We start from the raw sequence: 21,681 nt of genomic DNA, 5'->3' as shown, positions 1-21,681 counted from the left end.
TAATTTATATTTAAATTATTATATAAGTAGATAAATAATTTTTAAATAATAGGAGATGAAAATATTAAATTAGTCTATTACTACCAATAAATCAATATTTGTAAGTGAGTAGTCTATTTTACTATTTATGAATAATAATTTCATTTATTTTTTATTTTAGTTAAATTATTATTTTTATATTTATTAATTAATATTATTATAAATTATAAATCTATCTATCTATCTATAAACTATATAAAGGGAGAGTTTTTGCAGCCTTGGGGGTAAATCTGTCAATCAACAAATAATTTCAAAGACTATGAAGCTTGACCATGGATATTTTGGTAAAAATGTCTTTAATTTCATTTGGGTTGAATCTGAGCCGTTGATTCACAATAAGTTATTAGTTATGGATCAAATCTTAACCGTTGAAATCCTCCAACAATCTTGATCTCCTTTTGTATTTCCCTGATGTTTTGCTTTCTCCTTTTTCATACGTTTTCATTCTTCCAGGGCTTTTAATCGTGTCGCACGTTCTCCCTTTTATGTCTTTCGTTTTCCTTCGATCGGTTGTCAAGATATGCGAAGCCCGTTACAGGTCGTGTGAGCAGAACTGAAGCAGAGCACGAACGAGGCGAAGCAGATGAGACTGACCAGGTTGATCCATTGGTGGAATGATCTGGGATTTAGGGTGTTGCTTTGCATCACCTGAGAGAGGACGATCCAATCCAAGTTGGATGCATTTTGGTTGAAAACCAGATTTTGTGTATCCCCTTTTTAATCCTAATTGATGGTTTTGGTTCGGTCACTTTTCATCGAAGCTGATAGAGAATTGGGGCTTTGATGTCGAGGGGATATTGCAGTAAGTGATTTTGATTAGAGTCTATTTTTGCAAGGATTTCTTTGAACCGTAGAATTTGATGTTGTTTCCTCTTGATAATTGCATTGCTCTGTTTTACACAATTCCCTAATATATTATGATTTTTTCAATATTTTACTTAGGTGTGTTCTTCCCTATTTGAACTTTTTCTGTTATAGATATCAATTCTTCATGGAAATGAGAGATAGCAATGCTATTCCTTTCATTAAAAAATAAAACATCACGAACTACTTTTTATTTTAATGCTACTTATATTCAAGCTGTGAATGAATGTTACAGGTGTGTAATTGAAGTTGGACATGTTAAATCAGGTGAGTTGTTCTTACCACATCTCTCTAGCAACCTTTCTGGTCATGCCCCTTTGTTACCCCCATAAAATTAATAAAATAGATTTTAAATTTAATTTCAAATACTCTTTTGCTAAATGGTGGATTAGTTTATATTTGCCTTCTTTTTGTAGCTCTTTCTGTAAGAGATAAGCTTGAATCACTGTGTACAACTAGGAGATTGGCTAGGATGAAATTAAAAAGGGATTTGTTGAATATCGAGCTAAGCTACAGGTTGAGTTTCAAAAGAAAGTTTCAGATATAAGACTATTATTCAATTTGATAAATGCAGCTGCAAAATTATCCTTTTATCTGATTCTCACATGATGCATTCTCTCATTTCTCTTCATGCTTTACCAAGAATACAAAGTAACAAAGATTTTGGAGCTTATAATGTCAAGCAGCTTGAACAAGAGATTGAAGGAAAAATCCAGTGCTTGAAAACAGAGGCTCCAATAATATCGAATGATGTGTTAGAGGACAAATGTGTTGTCCTTGAAAGCAAGGTATGATGATATTGACATTGCATGTTTTGTTTGGCGTTTGCAAACTCAAACTGTCAATTTTAAAAAAGCTTTTTTCTAATAGCTATTAAAATAATATTGCTATTATTTCTGCCTTGGCTTTTGTGTGGGTTGAAGTATCCTTGAATATATAGGTCCATCATTCTTGGTTAAGAAAATAAATCAATTTTGTTCTTGAGATTGTCAATGGAACAAGAAAGAAGCTTAATGGAAGAAGAGAGTAGCTGCCCTTGAAAGAAAGGTATGGTCATATTGACATGCATGTTTGTTTGGCGTTTGCAAAGCCCCAAATCATGGTTTGAAAAAAATGTGTTTCTCATAACTTTTATATTTATGGCAGTGTTTCTTCTTGCCTTTGTGACGGTTGGATTATCCTTGAATAGACTAGGTTATATTTCCTTCATTCTTGGTTAAGAGAATATATGTCAATTATGTTCTCAGGTGGTGATTGTCACAAGAAAGAAGCTGAATGGAAGAAGAGATAATCTGCATTGCATCTTGAAGTTAAGAACCTCACTGGGGTATCCTTTATGTTTTCTATGAAGGATGCCTGGCGTTTGATTGTAGTCAATCTGTAGTTTTCCTAAATTAGAACTAGATTCACCTCTGGTGATCCATGCCTTTCTCCGATTCAATGAGGAATATGTTGATGTCTTAGCTGCATCCTACCTTTCGGTGAGTAGCTCTGCTAATGTTCTCTCTGTTTCCTTCTTTGGTAGTTGCCTTCTGCACTATCTATTGTCCTCTCCTTTCTGTTTTTTTTGTTTTGTTTTCTATTCCCACACAACTGATTTTTTTTTTCAAATTTGATGGTGAATGGGTTCTGCCTAGGTTAGACCTGACTGAGAGAGAGAGGAATATTGTTGAGGTGGTTGTGACAAAAGAAGAAATGGAGATGTTTGGTGATCTACTACCTCTCACCATTTTACAGTGCTAGAGACCATGTTAATAACAAAAGCAAGGGTCATGTTCCAGGTAAGTAGGACTGCGCCATATATATGCTTATTGTAAGTATCAAGCATCAAGGGTTAGTTCATTAAGCACATTATAAATATTAATTTTGAGTTTAGTGTTTTATTGCTTTTACTGCAAACTGATGATGATTCTGTAATTTTGGTTAAAATTATATGTATAACTTATTTATATGCTCTCCTCATGGATATCTCTTGCCATTGAGATCTTGACAAGGAAAATCTTCTGGCCTACATTAGACGGCAGTCTTTCCTCATTTAAGTATGAGAAAAGACATACAAAGTATAGGAGCAGATCTCATGCTGGAAGAGGAAAAAAGTTGGTTATGAAATCAGATAGGTCTCAACAAGTAAGGTTGGATGTGCTAGCCGCGAGTCTTCTGCATATTTTTCTAATGCAAACCAAGGACCTGAAATATAATGAGTGATGCTTGTGATGAGCTTAGAGCCAAAATTCAAGCCATGTTGGTGGCTAACTTATAAAAGCTGCATAGGGTTGCCCACTCTATTGTATTTCCTCTTTATCCGAGATTTGTTCTTGGAACCTATTTCTGCTAATAACCTTCTTCTGTCAATTAGCATCTAACTTTGCACACTTTTACTCCTCATTTTTTATCCTTCAATCTGACAACAATCCTTTATTTTCAATCATCATGCATTTTATTGTCATCGCTTGAAATTTACCACTTCTCCAGCCCAATGCAGCATCTAATGACTGAACTGTTGACATTAAATCTGAGGTTGCGGTATGTTTACATATAAAATAAGCCATAAGGCAGTGTCAAATGTCCTCTGACTGGGGAAACATTAGTGGCCTCCCAGGCACTGGGAACCAAATGAATACAATATGTTACCAACTAGAACCGAGCACAATGCAGGTTGTGCCAAGAAGAAGTCAATGGTGGAGCACACACAAGAGGATCATGAAGCTCACTCATGGGAACATCAAATACAGTACCAAGTCAAGAGCCAAGAGAATGTGCAGCTGCATGTGTTTAGTGAAGCTCCATCGTCAAGCTCATCTTCATCTTCCTGCCACAGTCCTATTCTTGCCAAATTTCTCAGATTCAAATTACAAGCTGAGATGATGAAGGGTCTCAAACAATCCTCTTTGTGACAGGAGAATGTGAAATCAAGCTAGCATTAATTTTAGAGTGATCCATGTTTATTTATCATAAAAAAGTGATCCATGTTTATGATATAATAGAGACATGTTATTAACTTTGTGCTGTTATGCTATGGAGATGATTTGACATTGGTGAACGCCATATGTTACATTATCACGTACTATTTTTTATTAGGGCTTATTCTATATGTAATAAGTTATTGCCTCTTACATATATGTAATACCTATCCTTATTTAATTATTTGTTCCTAATTACCTATTTTTGTTCACTTAGTTTTTCAATAAATATCTTTTTTTTCTTATATAATCATCACATATCCTGGAGTTTCTTTGCGGAATAGTGATTGCATGAGGCACTCATTTGCCAATAGTCTACTAAATCTACCATTTTTTTCTTTATGCTTTCTTGGCATCTCCTAACTTATAACTTATAAATAGCCTTCGGCATTTACAGATACTCGCATTAGACATGGTGGCTCCAAAACAACTCATATTAAGATTAACTTCTTTCATATATATTGTTGGATGGTTATTTTTTGTGCCTTATATTTGGTGCGAAATGTATATATACTTTCACTTTTTATTTAACTTTTTTAACTTTGTTTTACACGTTTAATGTTTCCAGTTCCTCTTTTACCACAAAAAAATAAAAGATATTAGTCAGTTAAAAAAATATTACAAAAAATTGTAATTGATATAAATTATTGTGCAAATTATTTCATTAAATTAGAACGTAGGGAAGTTAGCAAAGTCATGGAATCCCAATGGAATTTTAGTGAAGCTTACAATTGAACAATAAAGGTGCATAAATTACTAAATTAATTTTTTAAAGAAATATTGTTAGGAGAGTTACAAAGTGATGGAATCCCAAGAGAATTTTAGTGAAGGTTGCAATTGAATATTAAACACTATTAAGCCTATTAAAAATGAAACTGATGTCAATTAACCACCCAGTACACAGCTAAGAAAAAACTAGAAGGAAAATAAGAATGATCCAGCTTCCTACGCGAAATAGATTGACAAAAAATTCTAATTTTAATCAACCACTAACTCACGTTTTAAGTCCAATACTATACATTATGTGATAAATTAGTATTTATTAGTCTATTTAAAAATAATATTAATCTTTCATTTAAAACAACAAGTCAAAAGATAAAAACAAAGTAACAACACAAAAAAAAAAAAAAATATTAAAAAGAAAACATAAGAATTCATAGTCTAATATTTTTTATAATTTTTATAATCAATAAAATATATTTAAAAAAAAACATATTTAACAAAAAACACACAAAAAAACCCAAAAATGAATATCCCCGTGCATCGCACGGGTAAAAAGTACTAGTTATATAATATTAAAATAGATTAATTTATAGTTAGGATACTGAAAGAAAATATATAGCTGGTAACATATCATGTTCTATCCTAGCTCCACCCTCAGGATAACTTTTACACATGATAGAGAGAATATGATAGGAGACATGATAGTGTTATCATATCTTGCTGGCGCAACAAACACCAGATAACAACAGGATATGATTACTATCCTGTCATATCCTATTCTATCATGACCACCTAACGGATAGTGTAAAACTGTTTTACATTGACAGTGCATATCATTAAACTCTTTTTATTGAATCAAATCTATTAGGAAATATTGACCCCAATTTTAATTAATTATTATGCTATAAATTACATATATATATATATATTTATGTAGTATAATTATCATTAAATTAAAATACATTTAAAAATTAAAATGGTTAAATTATTATAAAAAAATAGATACATTGTTTAGCATGAACCTAAAATTTTCCCATTAAAAAAATACATACATTGCTTAGCATGAACCTAAATATTTTCTCATTAAAAAAAAAAACAAACACATACATTGCTCAGCATGAACCTAAATATTTTTCCCATTAAAAAAAAACACATACATTGCTTAGCATGAACCTAATTGTTTCCCATTAAAAAAAAAACATAAACACATACATTGCTCAGCATGAACCTAAAGTCATTATAAAAGAGGTGATAGTCCTGCTCGGAGTTGTGAATGAAAAATAACTCAGTAGCTTTCACCATTTGAGGTTCTTGTCTAGTTTGGTCATAGCTTGTTCGATGTCTTTTCATGGATCTAATATGAAGTCCTTAATAGATTCAATCTCATGCCTTCAACTATCTAGTACCCATTTTTCTACCTATCCCGACTCCAATCGATTCTCCATATTATTTTTCTTGTTTGCAATTGAGAAAAATTGTTGGACCTGATTTCTTTCCTTTTAGTTTTTCAGGTTCCTAGTTCAATTTGTTGTTCTCGCTATATGGCTCTTCTGGTTAGTATCAAAGTCTTGTCAAAACTAATCTAACATGCATGAAACATGAGAATGACAAATAAAAAGGTTCTTAAAGTTTAAATTTTTAAGTAGAAAAATAATTGAGGGAATTACAGGGCGCATGCAGGAAATGTTCGTTATCTCAATGCTCAAAGTTTACAATTTTATTACTTTTTTAACATTCTTACACACTTCTTTTATACTTCGTTTCTTTTTTTTTTCTTCAGAAATTGATTGGAACAAAAGCACACATTATTTGAGAGTCACTGTGTTCGTAGATGATCAAGGAAGACACCGAGAATTTGATAAATGAGCTTCTATATGTTAAAACGGTAATTTAGAGTTATAGTTTTTGAATACTAACTTATCCCCACTTTTATTTATATTTTTTTTGAAGGAGTAAATGAACAAATTGTAACTTTCAATTTTATTATATACTTTGATGGATGTAAATTACTATTTTCCTCCTTCTCATGCAAAATATTAACCACTATAAACAAATTTTTATATATAATAGTAATACCAAATGAAAATTAATTATTGATAAAATGTTAATATTTATTAGGGGATGTATCACATGAGAAAGTTTTAGTTAACATGAGAATGATAAGAATAATTATGAGCCTTTAGATTAAAATAGACGTTTGATCAAAATTAACTATTATATTTAAATAATTATTCTTGTCATTCTCAGAGTTTTCTCATCTAATATATCGCCTATTAACTGTTATATTTAAAATATTTTTCAATTTTTTGTTAAATTTTTTTTATTTATGGTAATTAATTATTTCCTATATGCACTTATATATTAAATAGTGTCTCATAATATTATCTTAAACATATCCGCTTAATACTTTATACACATAATACCTTGTTATTTATTTATTATATATATATATTTCATGCACTTTTTATATTGAGACTACTTTAAATATTTAGTTACTATAAAATTGCATTATAAGAATAACTATGTGCGAACCTATTCTTTCTTTGAGGTGCAGTTTTGTTGGTGGTTGTTTTAACTTGAGGAGATGTTCTTGTTCTAAGAGAGATGAGGGTAAGATTTCATTCAACAGGGATAAGACTATGTTGGGAACAAAGACATTGGTTTATGAGGGTGGGCCTCATTGCAAATGCCTTTACGTTACCGTAACAGGTTAGTTAGAATGTGATACAATTTCAGTTTGAAGTTTTTAAGACCAGGGATGATGGGTGAGTGTGAGGTTCAAGAACATGATACCTAATGGGATTTTTATGTGTGAGTTTACATGTGAGCGTATTAATTTTGCAGAGGCTAAAAATATCGATAATAATAACGAGTATCTATTTGACATTTGAAATAACTATGATGATATCACTGTGTTGGATAGAAGTTTCAACCATGAATGATGATAAAAAGAAAACATCTAAAAAGAGGTTGGGCTCTTCCTCTAATGGTTTTGAGTGTCTTGGCTTCATCGTTGATGCTTTCTGCATTGGTAATTTTGGGAGATTTATCAACCATATTTGTTATCTTAATCCTGGTGCTCATAAGGCACACTATGATCACAGTGGCCAAAAAATTCCACGCATGGTACTATTTGCAAAATAGAACATTCCATGCATGCAAGAGCTGACTTACAATTACAAGTACAAGATAGATTAAGTACGAGATATTTATGAGAATATAAGGAAAATATTATTTTCTTTGTCATGCATTGGAGTGTATTGAAATGTTGTATTTCATTTCTTTATATCCCATAGGCATTTTGTACTTGATCTATCTTGCAATTATAATTACATGTCAACTCATGCATGCTTGGAATGTTCTCTCTCGCAAATAGCACCATGTGAGAAATATTTTTGTTGCCATGATCATAAAGTACCTTTGAAGCAACAAGGTTAGGGCAGCAACTGTGGTTGATAAACCTCGCAAAATTACCGATGTGAACAACATCAATGGTGAAGCCCTAACACTCGAAAACATTAGAGGAAGAACTTGACCTAGTCTTAGATCTCTTCTTCTTTATCAGCAACAATGGTTGAAACTTCTTTGTAAAGGTCGACATCATTATATTTATTTTCAACATCAAATAGATATCCATCATTATCGGCTCTCTTTCTAGCCTCTGCAAAATTAATAAGCTCACATTTACACTCACATATTAAACTCTCATAAGGCATCCCTGCAAGGGACCTCACGCCACACCTATTATTTATCCTTGGTCTTAAAAACTTCAAACTGAAATTGAATCCCATTTTGGCTAACTTTGTTACAACAACTTGGAGGGCACTTGCAGTGAGATCGACACTCATAAGTCAGAGTCTTTGTTTCCACAACAACCTTTACATGTTGAGATCTTGCCCCATTCCTCTTACGAACATCTATGAGTTGGAACATTCACCAACACAACCACACCTTGAAGGAGGAATGGTTTGCAAGAAAATAGTTATTTTTGTAGTGTAATTTTATGGTAACTAGATATTTAAAGCAGGATGCATATAAGAAATGAATGAAATATATATAATTAATTAAATAATAAGTTAATAAACGTATAAAGTATCATTAAATATGTTTTAGATACTTTTTATCAAATAATATTTAATATATATAAATACATAGGAATTAATTGTTAACCAATAATTAAATATTTAAAAATATTATTCAAAATTAATAATTAATATTAACATCATCGGTAACTAATATTAATATTTGATGTTGCTCTTATATATAAAAAATTGCATTTAAAGGCTTATATTAGTAGTTCATAGTGTCATGTGCAAACTTTGATTGCACGATATAGACGGTAAAAGAGAAGTTACCATTTTATGAACGAGATAGAGAGAAAACAAGACTAGTTCAGAAAGATTGCCCAACTAGACTTGTTTCTTTGTTTTGTTCTCTGTCTTTTTCCTCGTCTTAAAAGGGTGACTGAGTGACTCATCTATCTCCTCTATGCTCTACAATCAAGTCCAAGCTTGAGTCCACCATTTCAATGCATGTTGCTCTTAGAATGGATATGTTTATATTCCATCTTCTAACTGGTTTATTGGGTAAGGATATTGAGTAGTTCGATACATGATTGTTAGAGTCACTTTCACAATCATCTAAATATACAGAGACTTCATTTTGCTTTCATAATTTAAAATTGTAAACCATTTTGTTTCAAGTTGAAAAGATGAGAAATTTGCTAAAAGTGCTTTCCTATGAGTTAATAGTTACAAAAATTAAGTGTTTAACAAATAAAATTTAATGAATAAGTTTATCCTATCTATTTAACTTAAAACTCGTATAGTAATATTACTCCTTAAATTCAAAACTTCTCACCTTATTTAGTTATTTATAAGTCCTTTTTGTCTGTACAAAAAAAAGTCCTTTTTGAAGAGCTTTTTCCGTAATATCATTTTATTTCACCAATTATACCCTTATTTCACCTAATTCATAATTATTTTATACAATTAACATATAAATATTTATATAAAAGATTAATAGGACAAAAAAGAGTTAAAAACAATTTTGCACATATCTACAAGGATTCACTATTATGTAATATCATTTATAAACTAAGATAAAAAGTACTAAAAATAAACATGATATGGTTTACATTAATGTTAGTACCTGTTAATTAAGGCAAATTACATGATACCTGGAAGTTTTAACATGTGTTTATTTTTGCAATCGAGTGTAATGTCATTATTTTACGAACAAATTGTATAGATCCTGAATTAATAAGTTAGTTGTTAGACTATGTTGAGAGGTAGTTGCTTCTTTTACCTCCTAATCTACTCGTCACACGATGCTCAAACCATTGTTAATCACTAATGAAAGTAAAAATATATTTCATAATATGGTAGCCTAAGGAAAACAATAGAGTGCCTATTTATAATCTTAAAGGATGAATACTAAAAATGATCTAAATCCTAATTGGGTTGAAATAATTCCAATACCAATATTGTAATTTAGAATCCAACCCAGATTCAAAGTTTGTTCTCTCTACTAGCTAAAGGGCATATGTTGGCAGATGTTACATTTCCCTAATATGTTGAAAGATCGGAATACATAAGTTCAGTTTAATAATATCAGTTGTTCACGAAAGGCTGAATAGTATCACATTAATATGTTGTGTCAATTCAATCCAAGGATTTTGACCAAAAATATATACGCTGTTCATTATTAGTTCCTGAAATGGAAGAAAAAGGGTCCCGTTCGATAGAGAAATCTAGCAAGTTCTTCATATTTAATATTCAATGAAGTTACCTAACAAAATAAACATGACTACCAAGAACCCCAACGCTCCTTTTCTTCATCAACAAACAAACGTGAGAGAGGTTATTATAATTTGCAAAGAATGCTGGTTATAAACAGGATAATACTTATCCAATTCAAGTTGGTCTAAGATCAGTGTAGCCTAAATATAAGAAAACCGGCCTTCGACTTAATCTGTCACGGTCAACCTGCAAATTTAAGGACTCATTTTAGCAAAACATCCAAATTCAAGGAATTGTGAATGCTAGCACTAATTACACTAGACAGCACCTAGCGAAAATTGTTATGAGAAGCAAAGAGTTGAGAAACAACTTACAATTTGGATCCCAGGAAAATTGATTGGATGGATTCCAGCTAATCCTTGAAAATGTAGACTGCACAAGATTAATGGATTAGATTCTACTCTCTGCATATTAAATGTAAAACTATTAAACTAAAATTTTAAATTCACTAATGGGGTGGTTTTCTGAGCCTTAATCCCATTGATTACATAACACTAGTATTCTTTGTACACACCTCAACTTCAGAACTTCTTGAGGGATGCTCCCCAGAGACTTTTTGATGATGATGATATTGCTGTAAACCTGCTTGCTGAAATGGTTCCTCTGCTGCATTGGAATGATATGGTAGGTTTAAATCAGCTGTGGAGCTCAGTGCATCACCTTTACCTGCATCAAGCATTGGGCTAAACCCATTTGCAAAACTGAGACATTCAGTTATAGAACCGTCAGTCAACTCCTCACCACATTTCATAATTGAAGTGGGGGATTCTAATCCAGCACCAAGTGACTCCATTGCCTCCACTTCTGCCAATAGGTCTGAAACTGATTCATCAACTAATGAGCTAAAATCAGTTGTTTCACCAAATAGTGCTGCCATCCATGAATTTGGATTACAAGGTGTTGGTAGAACTATAGGAGGATTATTCCAGTTCTGACTAGTAGATTGCCCTGAATTCTCTTCACTGTCTGATTGTTTCTGATAACTTTGCCCACTAGGACTCTGACCCTCGGAAATCCTGTTCGAGCCATAATTTCCATTATCTTCAGAGTTTCCCTCATTTCCATGACCTTCGCTTAATTTATTAAAATGATCCTCATTAAATTTAACAGAAAAGGTAGTTGAAGGTAGTGTAGGGTATACATGGGGACCATTATGACAAGGAATTTCACATTTGGACAGCTCCATCTTTTCAATATTTCCACTTTGACTCACATTGTTATTCCCGTCTGCTGGTATCGCACAACGAGATGAAGAGTGCCGCTCATCGATCCTAAAAGATTCATCTTTACCGTTAGACTGCGTACAAGAACCATCCACCTTCTGTTCATCAATCCTAATAGATTCATCTTTACTGTTAGACTGGGTACAAGTACCATCCACCTTCTGCTCCAGGCTCTGCTCCACAATTTGGCTGTTTGCACAAATTTCATTCCTTGTTGAATTGTTCACACCATCCTGACTATTTTCTTTCTTATCCAGGGTAACACAGGACTCCAAAGACAGTTGTTGGCTGTTGTATGGCAATGACACATTTTGGGAACATTTCCCAATTAGTGCATCATTCAATAATATAGAGTTTTCTTGTTTCTGATCTGTCCTCCATATTCTGAGATCTGGAGGGAAATGTCCACTTTCATTCCACTTAGACAGCTGAAAGATAGAAAAGGGTCCTTGAACCTTCCCAGTTGGATCCTGATAATGCCATGATATATCATTCAAAAAATCACCAGTTGGCTGCTCCATCCCGGTGGAGAGAAGTAATGATGAAATGTTTACTGGAACACTAGACTGACTAGAGGCTTCTAATCTAACAACTCCTTCACCAGTGTTATCATCAACTGCTGCTTCATTAGTGTTGATTTGGTTCTTTATTATACACGTATTCCCAGTTGGCTCACAGGTCATGGGCAAGTCTTGTGTAGAGCATCCAACATCATTCAAGACACCATCCAAAATATGATGTTTATCACTTGTGTTAGACTTCGTGTTATTCAATTTATTTGGTTCTATATCTACATAAGAGATCTCAGAACCAGAACCTTGTTCAACTTTAGGATGATAAAGTTCCTGGGGAGTTTGAACCTTGCACTTCATAGAAGCAGCACCTTTCCACGGGTTTTTAGCTCGAAGGAGCTCATCACAAGTTAAAGATAGCTTCTCTTTCAAATACATCCAATACACCTTGAAAAGATACTCCCAACTGCTTTTGTCATCAAAATCCACTTCACACTGACAAAGTAAGAAAAGAAAGAGATCAAAATTAAGCCATCATGCTTTCGTGTATCTTTAACCCAAACATCAAGTAACCAACACTATGCCCCCTAGCACTTTCTGTACTAGCACAACAGAAGAGAGTGGGAGGGAGGCTGGGAGGGGAATATAGTATTCCTGTACACAAATATATAATAAAGTTAAATGTACCTTCTCATTTCCCTGGGCACTGTTCTGAATCAGCATTATAGTTTTCATGCATATTCCACAGAAACCTTTGTTTTCTCTGACACTGACAAAATCAGCACCTTTTGTACATCTTTTGCACAAAGAATAGGGACATGTATAGCACATATAATGGGATGTCTTCGCACATTTGGTACATAGATGCCAACCTAAGAAGCGCAAAAATGAACTTTTAATAATGGAAAGACATGCCGTTAATACATGCTAAAATGTTAAATCCTAAATTATTGGATTCTCCAAAATAAGGAGCAAGTGTGCACTACCTGGCACATGTAGTAAATGGGAGAATCTACTAAAAGATATAATAAATGAATAGCAGCATAGTTATCACCCCCAGACTGCAATGTGGAGAGGCCAACCCCAAAAATGCAATAGCATTAGCAGGATGACTGCTATACTGAATTGTATATCCAAGATAAATAATTTACACTACACACGTATAAATGTGAAGAAAACATGAAATTACCCAAAATTAAAGACTAACATAACTAATACTGAAAGATTATCTACCTACAATCAGATAGGAGGGAAAATCAGGAATAACCAACAAAAAATGGGTCCAACAACTCAAGCAACATGGAGAGTAAATATGGTTTTTCGCACTTGGGGAGAATAGCGGCCGCATTGGCCATGATTTTCTACAATAGTGGCCCCATTAGAAGCCAATCCTGCAACTGCCACTATTGAAAAATGCAAGGCCATGGAAGTGTCGCACATGCAAAGACCAGTTCACAGTTATAGCGTGCTATTAACAATGGTGATGCATAGCAGCATTAGAAAAATATGCAGTAGTGGGTATGGTGGTTTAGGCAAAAGCTACAAGCCACACATGCATAAGAAAATCTATACACCACTATAAAATACTAAAACACAATTTATGCAAGTGTTCCGCGGAAACAATGTCGCACGCCACCGGCACATGCATCATTCCCCTTCAAATTAATGCACCCTTGATACAATAATGCCATCAGTTAATCAACCAGATTTTGTATTAATGTTCCAATTCCAAAAACTTCCAATTCAAATCTCATCCATAAGCAATTAGATTTCAACAAAGCGACAAAACATATCTAATGAACCGTTTCAGTTTTCATAGATCAGTCCTTTATCTGTAGAAATCAATCGCTATGCATACAGTTAAAGAATGAAGAAACATACCGCAATTCCATTTGGCCTTTGAACGGAAGAACGCCTCATCTCGCTTAACACAGGAGGGATGATATGCTTTAGGGCAACCCCTGTAAAGGGAAAATTCAAGGGAAGAGAAAGAGAAATGATTACTCAAATCAACTGAAACTGAAAAACCACACGAGTAGCTCCAATTGCTGTGAAGTGAAGTGGAACTGAATTAACAAAGTTGAAGTCAATTATGAAGTTACCGTCGATCGCAGAGAACGAGGGATCCACCGTCGAAGCAGATGAAGCAGACATCTTCCTCATCTCTTTTCTGGCTCCGTGGAGGAGGAGGAGGAGCAGCAGAAGTAGTTTTCGGAACTGCTCTCGCCGGGCGACCGCGCTTCCTCTTCAAAACGGGAGCGGCGGCGGGAGGGAGTGTTGCGGCTTCCATGATGGGAGAATCGGAAGGAAGAGAGAATCAGGAATTGAGGAGGAACATGAGGAGTAGCGTGAGAGAGAAAGAAAGAAACCCTAGTAATTGGGGACGCGGTCGGTCATTGATGATGAGGTGGTGGTGAGTGGCCACACGGAATCGACGACTGGGTGCAGATGTAACAAGCCAATTCTTCTTTGTTTCTTTCTTTCCATTTTCTCTTTCTCTTTTTAAGTCAATTCATTCATTTTGGGCTCCCTCTAATCGCTTTCACCTTTTCCAACGTACAATATTATATTATATTATTATGACTAAAATCCTACTATATCTCATACTCATCACCCTACAAATAGTCCTCATACATATTAAATGGAGAAAAATAAATAATACTAATACTTTAAAATATCAAATGCACTTAGCTTTTTTTTTATTTAATATTGACTTCATTTAAAATGTATTGGAATTTACCGATGATTGGTTCATCAACTAAAACATGTTTAACTCTTCTTAAGCAATGTTTTGAGTTGGAGTCTTGTGGATGGAAAAAACTTTTACTGTGAGAGTTAGTCTCACAAAAATGTATAAGTACTCCTTCCGTTCCTGATCTTTTGTTGTTTAAGGTTATGCACATTGTTTAAGAGTGCAATCATTGATATATTTGTTGACATAAGCACCCCTATTTAATGTTCTCTTATAGTGAAGTGAGAGAATTATAGTTATTGGTTAAGAAATTTGTTATGATTTTGATTTGTGAAAATAAGAGGTGGTTGGTGAGAGGTATAGTATTAAATGAGGGTATATATGGAATAAATTGAGAAAAAATGCATTGGATTTGTAAAACAACAAAAGTTTTGGAATTTAGGCCAAAAGTTAAAACAACAAAAGATTAGGAACGGAGGGAGTATTAATTAGGATTTATATGATACTATTGAGTGCGTAAATGTAGGTTATTACTTTAATGTTTGTTGGGGGTTATTTTAATGTGAAATCAATTGGTGTAGTAATTAATTAAAGATTGAATGAACAGACAAAAGATACTCCATCAAAAAATGAAAAGGGTTGAGAACGAACGGACAAAAGGGAGTGCAGAGCGTGTCCGATTGTGAGTCTCCCGAAATGCACGTGTTGGTTGTTAAATACCGAAGGAAAAGGCCGCGCGTAATGTGGGTGGGGCCCACTTGACGTTGTTGTGTTGTTTCAACGCCTAAAACATGCCTTTCATTCACTCATGCAACCCACAGCATTCATTCATTTTCAGTCTTTGTTTTGAATGAAGATTTTAAATTTAACCAGATAATCACGTCTCTATTATGATATGATGCCTCCTGTCAACAAGTTCAGCCATTATTTATGTTAACATGTTGCCCATACTTCACCTAAGAAAATGATGTCGTCCATAATAAATGTTTACTTTGATTTGGCTCGTGCTTTCTATTACTGTTCAACTTGAATCTTTGATTCGTACTAAAGAAGTTCTTTTATGAGTTGAAAATTTTGTTAGATGAAAGAATGTGATTCACGTGCATTGTAGTACTTGTTTCTTTTTCAGTGTGAACCAATACTATATATCTATTAATTAAGTTTAAATACTTATGTATAATCACTTTGAACAATACCAGCCCAGGACCCCATCTTTAAAGGCAGGTTTGAGTTGTGTCCAGGGCCAGACCAAGGTCTGTTACAAATAGGACAGACCCATAAGTTAGGAGCGGACCTAGAAACTTGTGTGAGTAGCTTCTATGTTTTATAATTGATTGTAAATAAAGAAAATATGATCCAAGCATGCCAAAAGTGGCCATTGATTTATACTTGAGGAGTTCAAGTCTAAAGTTAACCAAGACAAGTCTTGCAATATTTTCAAAAGGGGTGTCTAAAATTAAGAAAGACAATGAGGTCAATCTCATCTATCATATTTGTTAGCAGCCTAGGCAAACATCATGAGTTTCAACTTTCAATTGATTCATGGAAAGCTATACTTTTTTACGGGGAAGGTCACATTCACTAAAATAAGCAGGTGGGCCAAGTTTGAGAGAATTGGGATTGACAAATGTTGCCTTACTTGGTAAACTTTTATGATGAAAATAATTTCTTGGTGAAGGTCCTTTCAGCGAAGCATCTTCTTGGAAACACTACTCACAGCTTCGATTCACCTTAATCCCCCCTACATTTGGAGGGGGGATCCATCAAGCTTTGAAACCTGTCTTGAGGAAGGTTTTCAATATGGCATTTAGCTTCAGGTAACAATTTCGTTTTGGCACTAACGTCAGTGGTAAAGAAAGGCTGTGTGATATATATAGAAGATGTTGTACATATTACTAATACCAACTTGTAGGGGCGGAGGTTTCAGAACCTAGCAACTCCTATACCGAGTAATGTAACCAACTTGTTAGCTGTTAGCATTCAGCAACCCCATGCTATTCATCTATTGACATTGGGGAGAGATGCATTTCCAAGAAATATGCTGGGGAAGTACTCAGACACCAACGACTATCACTTACTGTGGCTGGCCTAGAAAAGTGAGGTTTGGGTCTGTGCATTCCTCTCAATGGTCTTGGCCATGGAGTATATATGCTCTTGACAAAAGAAAGTGTATTTGTGGTTGCTGTTTTAGGATGCCTTGCCTGCTAATGTCATGCATTTAGGATAGTTATCTTCCTCTCCATATTGCCTGCCCCTTGCTTCATCAGCTCCATGGCAATTCCAAGTGCAAATCAAAGCAATATAGAAACAATACACTAACACTACTTAAATATACTACTAAATTATACTAGCAGCTAGAAACCAAAACCAATTACTGCAATTCTGAATTGCAGTGCTATGCCAATTGGATTCTCACAGCATCATCACATTCTTATCTTTTGGCAAGGCCATGTGAATTGTTCATTTGTTTTACAAGGATCATTAATATTAACACTACAATTATTAAATTCAAGAGGAACTGAGGGAAAATACAAGGTCATTACAATATAATAAGGTAATTTCCATCAACATCAAGCATATTTATTTCTAATATTACCTTCATTGACCAATGAAAATTGTATTGTACGAAAATGTTCAGGATTACATCAACTCCTTATACCTAAATAAGGATCAACGAAGGTGTGTGTTGCAAACCCACACTCTAGGCCCAGATTTGGCAAAGTCTATGAGAGGAGGCCCAAGCAAGGGACAGCTGTACCTGAAGATCCACCTTCTAGAAGCTTGGATCCCAAGATAACCGACTAATGAGGTGGCAACACACACATGGGTGAGGGGGGGACCATAGGGTATCAACCTAGGGAATATATGTTGGTTTGGAGAGAGAGTGAGGTAGGCAGAAATTAGTCTGGACTGGGAGAGATTGAGCACTCTCGAATTGCTCAAGTTTATCTTGTTATTTTCTTCCTTGTATTTCCCTAAACACTGCTTCTGGGTTCATACCAGAGGATTCAGTGCCTTAATAGCATTCAATCTTCTTCTTTCCTATTACATTTTTCTGGTACCTAACATTGGTATCAGAGCTCCCGATCCAAAGGGAGCTTTGTATGGTACTCACCCGCAGCGCTATGGAGAATCGGGTTGACAACTTGGAGCGTTCCCTCACCGAGATGAAGGAAGTGACTCACGAACAGTTTGAGGAGCTCCGACGACTCTTCCTGAGTCGCGACAACCGGCGAAGGGGTCGTTCCAACACCCCACGCCATCGAAGAACCTCACGCGATGCGAGCTCAGTCACCTCAAGGAGAAGCGATTTCGGGTCACAACCCGGGTCGCGCTCTTGGTCTCGAGCTGCGACGCACGATCGTGAGCAGCACGAACCCTATCATCACCGTCACCATCTGCGAGCAGTCACGGGAAGGCGAGTCGACATTCCGATGTTCAACGGAAGCGACGCGTATGGCTGGATAACGAAGGTCGAACGTTTTTTCAGGCTCAGTCGGGTCGAAGAAAGGGAGAAGATCGAGATGGTGATGATCGCCATGGAAGATCGTGCCCTCAGCTGGTTTCAGTGGTGGGAAGAGCAAGCTCAGGAGCGAGCTTGGGAACCGTTCAAACAAGCTCTGATCCGCCGTTTCCAACCGGATCTTGTCCAGAACCCGTTTGGACCTCTACTCAGTGCCAAACAGAAGGGTAGCGTCATGGAATATCGAGAAGCCTTCGAGCTCTTAGCTGCACCCATGAGAAACGCTGACAGGGAGGTGTTAAAAGGGGTATTCCTGAACGGTTTGCAGGAAGACATCAAGGCTGAAATGAAATTGTACCCAGCTGATGACCTCGCTGAGCTGATGGACAGAGCACTGCTGCTCGAGGAGAAAAACTCCGCTATGAGAGGAGGGAAACTGAGAGATGATGACAAACGTGGGTGGAAGGAGAAAGAAGGAACTGGGGGAAGGTATTTTCCCAGTACTGGAGACAACAAGGGGAGGTTTGCTAACTCTGCCGCGAATCACCAAAACAGAGGGGGAACTGGAACTGCTGAAAATGATGGGAAAAATCTTGTGAACAAAGGGGGAACAGGAAGCAATGAAGGAAAAATTCCTGAGAAGAAGTGGAATGGAGGGCAAAGGCTCTCTCAAACCGAGCTACAGGAAAGAAGTAGAAAGGGGTTATGCTTTAAGTGTGGGGAGAAGTGGGGAAGGGAGCACATATGTGCCATGAGGAATTATCAATTGATTCTGGTAGAGGGGGAAGAGGAAGAAGAGGAAGATGAGGTTTTCGAAGAGGCTGAGGATGGGGAATTCATTTTGGAAGGAAAGGTGCTGCAATTATCCTTGAATAGCAAGGAAGGGTTAACCTCTAATAGATCTTTCAAGGTCAAAGGAAAGATTGGGAGCAGAGAAGTTCTGATATTGGTGGATTGTGGGGCAACCAACAACTTCATTTCTCAAGAGCTGGTGGTGGAACTAGACATACCTGTGATTGCCACTTCAGAGTATATAGTGGAGGTGGGAAATGGGGCTAGGGAGAGAAATTCCGGAGTATGTAAGAACCTGAAGCTAGAGGTTCAGGGGATTCCCATTACTCAACATTTTTTCATCCTAGGCCTAGGGGGAACAGAAGTGGTGCTGGGAATGGATTGGCTTGCTAGTCTTGGCAACATTAGAGCAAATTTCCAAAAGCTGACCATTCAATGGGAGGTTCAAGGACAGAAAATGTTCTTACAAGGGGAACCATCCTGGTGTAAGATTGCTGCAGGATGGAAATCTATTAAAAAGACTATGGAGAAGGAGGGTGAAGCATATTACCTTTCTTATGAGGGGTTGACTGAGGATACAAGGATTGCAACTGAGATTTCAGAAGAGATAGAGGGAATCCTAGCAGAATTTCCTGAAGTTTTTCAAGAACCAAAGGGGCTACCTCCCAAGAGAGCAACATATCATGCCATTTTGCTTCAAGAAGGAGCTTCCATACCCAACAGTAGGCCCTACAGGTATCCATTCTATCAGAAAAATGAGATTGAGAAATTAGTAAAAGACATGCTCAAGGCAGGGATCATTAGACCCAGTACAAGCCCTTTTAGCAGTCCTGCTATATTGGTGAAAAAGAAAGATGGAGGGTGGCGATTTTGTGTGGATTATAGAGCCCTCAACAAGCTTACAATCCCTGACAAATTCCCTATACCAATTATTGATGAACTGTTAGATGAAATAGGAGCAGCTGTGGTTTTTTCAAAACTTGATTTGAAATCTGGTTATCACCAGATTAGAATGAGAGAGGAAGACATTCCTAAGACTGCTTTCAGAACCCATGAGGGCCACTATGAATACCTAGTCCTACCATTTGGCCTATCCAATGCACCCTCAACCTTTCAAGCACTCATGAACCAAGTCTTGAAGCCCTATCTTAGAAAATTTGCACTTGTATTTTTTGATGATATCTTGATATACAGTGAGAGTGAGGAAAAGCATAGGGAACACTTGAGGAAAGTTTTGCAAGCTTTAGAGGATAACCACCTGGTGGCAAACCAAAAGAAATGTTCTTTTGGTCAACTGGAATTGGTGTATTTAGGGCATGTGATATCAGGACAAGGGGTAGCTGCTGACCCTAACAAAATCAAAGATATGTTGAACTGGCTCACTCCAAAAGATGTGAAAGGATTAAGAGGTTTCCTTGGGTTAACAGGGTATTATAGGAAATTTGTGAAGAATTATAGTAAACTGGCCCAACCTCTCAACCATTTACTCAAAAAGAACAACTTCAATTGGAGTGAAGAGGCAGCTCAGGCTTTTGAGAATCCTTCTTCTCATAGACTAATTCGGAGACCAAGATCTCATCCACTAGCCTTTGCAAGGAAAGTTCAGAAATAATATAAATCGAAACAATAAACTTGAGAACAAAAGTAGTGTTTGATAGCACAAGAAAGGTTAGACAGTGTTCACACAAGTGTGTGTGCTCATGATCACATTATCACAAGGAAGAAATGTCATCCACAAAGTAAGAATGTGAAAATTGACATCAATATACTTGGTTTTGAATTCAAACTTGCCAACACTCCCAACTCTCCTAGGTCCTTAGCCATTTTGCTTCTGCCAAGTCTAGCTCCAGCAGTTGGTAGAAATAATCGATATGAAAAAGAATCAAACGGTTCCGTCTTCAGGATAAAAGGATGAGATATTGATGTGCATGAATTACTCATTCAGAGACTACTGAAGAGATTCCCATATAACCTTTTTAAATACAGTTCTAAATGCAAAGCAGGGAGTTCGTTCCATAGCTTGACTGGCAGCCGTTTTAACTTATCTCATTGAACAAATTGCTGTAAGCATGCTAATCAATGTACAAGCTAACCAGTTTGGTAGCATATAATGTCCTTAAACAACATAGCATATTCACAAAAGGGCTAACTGCCAATTAGAATTAGAGTGAAGTTATAATAACACAGCGTGAGAAGATTAATACACCTCCAAATGATGCAGACTAGCAACAGTTCCAGCAGCACTAGCAGCTGCAGCAAATTCAATTGCTCCAGTTAAAGGGATTGGGGTGTCCAAAATTGGAGCACAGCACCAAGTCCTGCAGTAATTGTTGGCAAGCTAATAATATTAAATATAAAAATAAAATCGTGAAAAAATTGATTCAATTTGAAAATAATACATTCCAGAACATAGTCGGGAAACATGTTCAGCTATCCATACCATCAGTAATAGCCATCAAGGTTCACCCACCTAATTCAATGGACCAATAGCACCTTGCATCGATTTAGTCCTCTTGCTTTATATTGTTTGAGTTCCTTCTTTATTGGATTATTACTTTCTTATGAAAACTATACAAGAGATTATGGTCTAAAGGGCTCCAGCAAAGACACTC

At 35.7% G+C, this 21,681-nt stretch overlaps 2 protein-coding genes and 1 long non-coding RNA gene across 9 annotated transcripts; 2 read left to right on the top strand and 1 right to left on the bottom strand.

The window, feature by feature from the left end:
• Positions 1-447: 447 nt before the first annotated feature.
• LOC130740658 (uncharacterized) lies at positions 448-3,460 on the top strand. Of its 7 annotated transcripts, XR_009020225.1 has the most exons (6): positions 455-841; positions 1,139-1,170; positions 1,320-1,691; positions 1,844-1,950; positions 2,151-2,384; positions 2,541-3,460. It is a non-coding gene; the product is annotated as an uncharacterized LOC130740658 (long non-coding RNA). The 7 variants fall into 7 exon arrangements; XR_009020224.1 differs by having other exon boundaries at positions 448-841; positions 1,320-1,419; positions 1,547-2,384; XR_009020223.1 differs by having other exon boundaries at positions 453-841; positions 1,844-2,384.
• A 6,801-nt stretch (positions 3,461-10,261) lies between these two features.
• LOC130740657 (zinc finger CCCH domain-containing protein 44-like) lies at positions 10,262-14,644 on the bottom strand. Its single transcript, XM_057593330.1, has 6 exons — positions 14,225-14,644; positions 14,004-14,083; positions 12,810-12,994; positions 10,902-12,617; positions 10,702-10,759; positions 10,262-10,573 (listed from the first exon to the last, which is right to left on the bottom strand). The coding sequence occupies exons 1-6, from the start codon at positions 14,410-14,412 to the stop codon at positions 10,569-10,571; spliced, it is 2,232 nt and encodes a 743-aa protein (XP_057449313.1). The 5' UTR covers positions 14,413-14,644; the 3' UTR covers positions 10,262-10,568.
• A 3,295-nt stretch (positions 14,645-17,939) lies between these two features.
• Positions 17,940-20,681, top strand: LOC130737211 (uncharacterized). The gene has a single exon (XM_057588969.1). It carries the CDS (start codon positions 17,940-17,942, stop codon positions 20,679-20,681), a length of 2,742 nt encoding a protein of 913 aa, XP_057444952.1.
• The last annotated feature ends 1,000 nt before the right edge of the window (positions 20,682-21,681 follow it).

Source organism: Lotus japonicus, chromosome 2, assembly GCF_012489685.1.
Source record: "Lotus japonicus ecotype B-129 chromosome 2, LjGifu_v1.2".
Classification (NCBI taxonomy): Eukaryota; Viridiplantae; Streptophyta; class Magnoliopsida; order Fabales; family Fabaceae; genus Lotus; species Lotus japonicus.
This window is presented reverse-complemented; position numbering and strand designations above follow the sequence as displayed.